We start from the raw sequence: 6799 nt of genomic DNA on the forward strand, positions 1-6799 counted from the left end.
TACCCTCTTACTCTGATCATGCTCGCATTATTATCTTTTTAAAGCAACTATAAGTGAAAATGCTGATGCAAACTTATCAGAAAAGCCATTGGTTATATTTTGAAATGTTAGTCTTTCTACAAACGTTAGAGTAAGTTTGTGCTGTTTATTATATAACGTACCAAGGACAGTGAAAATAAAATGTCATTGTTAGGACTGGTTTAGATTTGAACTTACACAACTGTATTTATCTTTAAAAATTTAGAAAAATTGGTAATTCAGTTTTTAATAAAAAGAAGACCTTTTATGCAGTAATGTTCTTTGTAATTTTGTATTCGTCAATATTAATACTTGAACATTTTAAAGTTTGTTCGCCGGTTTGTTCATCTTTAGCTCATACTTCGTAATATGCTTACAGCTCTTAGGCTCTTTGAATGCTTATTGCCGATACAACTCAGTGACTAAGTCAAAAAGTAAAGAGCTCCATTAAGCCAAGAATGAGCAAGAATAAAGTCAAATAATCTTTCAAGAGTAAAACTACCACAAATCATTTTCAGTAAATAAATGAAACTCAAAAGGAACAGAAATTACAATAAATAGCCGATTCAAACTCAAAACGAGCAAACATTAACATGAGTAGGGCTGATCTTAAGATATGCCCTATGCCTTCTTAAGACCAGAACACAATTTGTACTTCTTTTGGGAATATCATTCCCAAAAAAAGTACATTCCAAAGAAGTACATTCCAAGTATCATTTCCAATGCTCTTTGGAAACCTGGATACATTTACAGACTTTTTATTTATCTAAATTGTAAGAACAGAAGTAGTAATAGTAGTATAACCAAAAGTTTCAGCTTAATACCCCCAGTCGTTCTCGATATATTGCTGAGGTGTCTTATTGTTAGCCATCTAACATAATTTCTTTTGATTTATTTTTAGGGCAACATTTAGTTTTAAAATATAATGGGCCAATTGTATAATTGTTGGTGTTGACGTGCCTGATATCCCTAAAGACATAGTTGCTGGACTGTTCTACTATGCTGAACAAAATGGCTGTCTCAAATTTTGACTGGTGCGCTTAGAAAATGAATGGGCTTGAGAGAAGGGCTGCCTGCCCTCCAATCTCTTGTTACTCTTCAAAAGGGCACCAGACACTCGCGCTGTAATTGGAGTGCAAGGGGGAGGACTTCCCCCTTGATATATCTAGTAAAACATTTTTAACATGTAAAAACAAAGTGAAAACATTTAAAATATTTTTGTCTTCAGTAAAGTACAAGTTGCGGTCTGATCTTGTGGGGGCATGGGAGTTTTTTGTCCTACTCATGTTAATTTCTGTTCGTTTTGAGTTTGACCCGGTTATTTATTGTATGAATTAAATAAGAGAAATAAGCTTAAAATGTTTCAACTTTTATAACTTTAATATTAAGAATATATATCAGTATATGTGTACTAAACTGACAATCCACAGCCATTTTTTTCCAGTTAAGTTCGGATTATGTTCTTGCCTTGAGAAGGTATGGGGGTTGTCAAAGACATAATTTCCAGGCCTTTCAACTGCACTGAACAAAATGGCTATCTCAAAATTTTGATTAGATATGTTTTGGGAATTGATGGGCGTGGGGGGGGGGGCTTGTTTTTCTACAATCACTTTTGACTAATAAAAAGGGCACTGGCCCTTTCAATATCAAATCGAATGAGGCTTTTTCGAAGTTTCTATGACAGCAGACGACCATTTTAAAAATTCTATCAGATGCATTACGGTAAAATGTGAGGTTTAGAGGAGTGGGGGTTATCCACCCTCCGATCACCCTGAGTCTCGAAAAGGGCACTAGAACTTTTGATTACCAATCCAACTAGCTCCCTCGAAGTTTATAAGATTACCCTTTCTATATAATTCTTACGGGCCCCCAGGGCATAACTTACAACCGTTGTTCTGAGGGCTTTGGGGTGGGGATTGTCATCCTCAAAGATATAATTTCCGGTCCTTTCGATTACCATCTCGAAATTTTGATTGGATGTGTTTTGGGAAATTGTGGGCGTGGGAGGGGGGTTAGTTGCCCTCCAATCACTTTCAAGTACTAAAAAGGACACTGGTCTTCTCAATTTCCAATCAAATGAGTTGTTTTCCAAGTTTCTACGACAATAAATGGCCATCTCACAATTAAAATGAGGTGCATTTTGGGAAAACACGAGGTGTGTGTGTGGGGGGGGGCTATACACCTTCCGATCAGTTTGAATCTTAAAAAGATCACTAGAACTTGTGATTATCAATCCAGTCCGAGTCCCCTCCGAAATTTATACGATCACCCTTTTTATACATTGCCTACATGCCCGCAGTGCATAACTTACAACCCTTGCCTTGAGGGCTGTGGGGGGTTATCGTCCTCAAAGACATAGTTTTCAGACCTCTCAATTACATTGAACAGAATGACTATCTCAAAATTTTTATTGAATGTGTTTTGGGAAATGGTGGGCGTGGTAGGGGGGTCTGTTGCCCTCCAATCACTTTTGACTATTAAGAAGGGCACTGGGTCTTTCAGTTTCCAATCGAATGAGCTTTTTGCGAAGTTTCTTTGACATCAAATGGTCATCTCAAATTTTTATCAGATGTATTTCGGGAAAATACGAGGTGTAGGGGGGGGGTATCCACCCTTTGATCACTTTGAATCTTAAAAAGGGCACTCGAATTTCTGATTACCAATCCATTGAGCCCCCTCCGAAGTTTATACGCTCACCCTTTCTATATATAACCTAAATGCTCCCACGGCATAAATTACAACCCTTGCCCTAAGGGCTGGGGGGGGGTTATCATCCTCAAAGACATAATTTCCAGACCTTTCAATTACGTTGAACAAAATGGATACATCCAAATTTTGATTGGATGTTTATGGGGAAATGGTGGGCTAGGGAGGGGGTTAGTTGCCTTCTAATCACTTTTGACTATTAAAAATGGCACTAGCTCTTTCAATTTCCAATCGAATGAGCTTTTTTCGAAGTTTCTTCGACAACAAATGGCCATCTCAAATTTTTATCAGGTGCATTTCGGGAAAATACGATTTGTGGGGGGGGGGGTATCAACCCTTTGATCACTTTGAATGCGTAAAAAGGACAGTAGAATTTCTGATTACCAATCCAATGAGCCCCCTCCGAAATTTATACACTCACCCTTTCTATATATACCTTATGTGCTCCCAGGGCATAACTTACAACCCTTGCCCTGATGGCTGTAGGGGGTTGTCATCCTCAAAGAAATAATTCCAGACCTTTCAATTACGTTGAACAAATGGCTTTATCACAATTTTTATTCGATGTGTTTTGAGAAATGGTGGGTGTGGTAGGGGGTTTAGTTGCCCTCCAATCACTTTTGACTTTTAAAAAGGGCACTGGCTCTTTCAATTTCCAATCTAATGAGCTTTTTTAGAAGTTCCTTCGACAACAAATGGTCATCTCAAATTTTTGTCAGATTCATTTCGGGAAAATACAAGCTGTAGGGTGGATATCCACCCTTTGATCACTTTGAGTCTTAAAAAGGGCACTAGAATTTCTGATTACCAATCCAAGGAGCCCCCTCCGAAGTTTATGCGCTCACTCTTTCTATATAATCCTTAATTGCACCCAGAGAATAACTTACAGCCCTTGCCCTGAGGGCTGTGTGTGTTTGGGGGGGGGGCTGTCATCCTCATAGACATAATTTCCAGGTCTTTCAACTATGTTGAACAAAAGGACCATCCAAAATTTTTTATTGAATGTGTTTGGTGAAATGGTGGGCGTGGGAGGGGGGTTAGTTGACCTCCAATCACTTTCGGCTATTAGAAGGGCACTAACCTTTCAATTTACAATCGACAATTCCTTCGATACGAAGTGCCCTGGTCTAAAAAAAAAAAAAAACATTTTGCCCAGATCGCTCTTTACTTAGGCAGCGCTAATGCGCTGCCTATGATTTGATGTCCTATGTTTTGGTCGAGACGTATCACAGCTTTATCGTTAATTCAATAATGTACATTAAAAAATCTTTATACATTGAAAATTCTTTAAAATATTCAAATTTTAATGATGTTGACTAAATTTATTTTTCTTGGTTCCTGTATAATTCTATTTTTTGGTGAGAGGGAATTATATTCTTTTTATTCTTCTTGAAGTTAGTATTCTTAATTTTTTGTCATAGACAAACTTCATCTTATTTATCATCACATATAGGGCAAACAGGAGAAACCGCGACTTCCTCTCCTTCCGAATCAGTAATCATTCCAAAGCTAAATGTGGAACCGGGTGATCAGAGTCACCATACCAGCATCTAAAGCTTTATATGAATAGAGTGTTTATGAGTTTATGAAATGACTAGTTTATGTTAAGTGATTTTAGTTGATTCATGTATTGTCTTCGACAGAGAAGTCACATAGGGGGGGGGGGGGGGTCCGCCCGTGATTGTTTACAGCCAGTCGATAAAATAATTGTGCAAAACGCTAGTATTCTACTGGCTCATTTTATCTCCTATTAGCTAAAGGTTCTGATAGAAAAATATGACGCAAATTCAGTGAACGAAGATCAGTCTCTGTCGGAAGAAAAAGAAGTATTTTTTATAGCAATTTCGTCCACATTAGTCAGTATGGATTATCACCCAATCGGTAAAATCCATCTTCCCCCACTCAAAATTTTTGCTTGTGACGCCTCTGATTCTCAAAAATCATTATGTATGCACAACCGAACCACGGGAAGGGGGTGGCAAATAATACCGAGATCAATAAAAATAATAGAAAGCTTTTCAACTTTGGCGTTATTCCTGCTATTTGTTTTTCCGCAAAAATGAAGGATTATTATTGCCTTTATTCTAGAACTAAGACAAGCTACTATACCAATTAAGACGGGGCTTCGTCTTAAATCTAAGCACATCCCTCAAAAAAAGCGTTTGTTTTAAATTGCTGTGTAGAGCTATTAGTTTTCATTGAATGTGGTTCCAAAGTCAGTTTTCTGGCCTAGTATACACGAAAAAAAAAATCTTTTGAATAATTTCACATACCGTCGTCAATCGATAAAAAAGGAGAGACCTACTTTTTTTTACGGTTAAACGGTGAAAAAAATCCGTCAATAAGATAACTGCTAGGATTAAATAATATAGTAATGAAATACTATATATATATATATATATATATATATATATATATATATATATATATATATATATATATATATATATATATATATATATATATCTAACCATTTATTTGACCTAATTAATCCAAGGCTATATTACTATAGACATAAAAGACACAGCGTATCAATAATTCAACTTTGGACACTAAAACAGTAAATATTTATACATAGAAAATCCTTTAAAATATACAAAGTTTGATTTTGGTGAATTAATTTATTTTCCTTGTTTCTTGTATAATTCTATTCTCCGGAGAGAGGGAATTATTCTTCTTGTTCTTCTTGTAGTTAATATTCTTTCTTCTTGCATCTAGTAGTTATATTTTGTTTTTCTTTCTTTTATAGTTCAACAAAATGGCCAAGAAGAAATGGAAACCTAGATTACGGAAACCTGAACCAAATACTTTTCTATTCTACCTAAGGCAAGATCTTTTTTATGCATATTAGATATTAAGCTGAATAAAAGACATGATACTACACACCTTGTCTTGGATTATGTACCTGTAAATTTAGTGTCTCATATTAGCTAAAGTCTTGTCATATATATATATATATATATATATATATATATATATATATATATATATATATATATATATATATATATTACAGACATGATAGTACTCACCTGGTCTCAAAATCATGTACCTGTAATTCAGTGTCTTATACCTATGAATTTAGTGTTTCATATTATCTAGGTTATATGGATAGATACTAGATAAGATGTGTCTTACATTATCGAAATATAGCAATTGTTTTGTTGAACTCATATAGTCTTGCCCAAATAACAGTGTTTATTTAACTTGTCGAAAATGAGTTAAAATGTTGAGGAGATTGCTCTAATGTCTAATGGATCTTTTTCTACTACCCGGTTTCGCAGAGACATGATGACTTCATAGCAGGTTCGGGAAGGTGGTCAAGGCTGGGACAAAGCAGGTATTTATTGTCTCTACCTTAAAGGCTACTCAATGTTGTTTTATGTATTATATACCAGTTTTTTCAGGTACACACTTTTATCGGATATTTTTGTTGTTTAAATTCTTAAATAAAAGTTATTAGGAAAAGCCTATTAATCTTAAAATAAAAGGTGATAAAAGAGCTCAATCATTGCTAAAATGAGGGCTAGTTTTAGGTACCTGAACGAATTTGTGAACATTCTGTGTGTATGAAAGTTCTTAAGCCGAACTGGCCAGACATGACAATAAACAATCAAGAGAGATAAAACTCTAAAAAAGAAAAAAAAACTTCAAACGAGATTTTGATCTATTCTACTGGCCGTCGTCTCGTTTGAAGTTTTTTTTTTCTTTTTTAGAGTTTTATCTCTCTTGATTGTTTATTATTCTGTGTGTATAAATTGTTTGGGAGCTCTGCTTTTTATTTTTGATTGATATTCTTATTTATGATTAAGATTCTCTGTTTGGTTCTGATCGAGAAATTTCCGTTATTCTTTAAATCATCAGAACATTAAAAATATGCTAAGCCCCCTCAATGATTAATTGGTGGCAGCGGTAATGCCTTAATGTTGTGGCTCCCAACCAACGGCACACCCAACCCTGAAAATGTGATACCAGGTTGGTTTCCAGTACCTATTAATAGATACGCGTTAACTATTATAGAAGTAAATTTTGTTAGCCTAAACTAAATCTAGGGAAATGATTAGAGCTCTTGCCT

General features: G+C 35.4%; 1 protein-coding gene across 1 annotated transcript in view; it reads left to right on the forward strand.

Moving 5' to 3' along the window:
* LOC136034948 (U2 small nuclear ribonucleoprotein A'-like) overlaps positions 1–5607 on the forward strand; it is a 28866-nt gene extending 23259 nt beyond the window's left edge. The window contains exon 7 of the mRNA XM_065716491.1: positions 5474–5607. Coding sequence (XP_065572563.1) covers positions 5474–5508 — 35 coding nt within the window. The 3' untranslated portion in view covers positions 5509–5607. The remainder of the gene's footprint in view (positions 1–5473) is intronic.
* Positions 5608–6799: the final 1192 nt, after the last annotated feature.

The sequence above is a fragment of the Artemia franciscana genome, chromosome 13 (assembly GCF_032884065.1).
Source record: "Artemia franciscana chromosome 13, ASM3288406v1, whole genome shotgun sequence".
In the NCBI taxonomy this organism is placed as follows: domain Eukaryota; kingdom Metazoa; phylum Arthropoda; class Branchiopoda; order Anostraca; family Artemiidae; genus Artemia; species Artemia franciscana.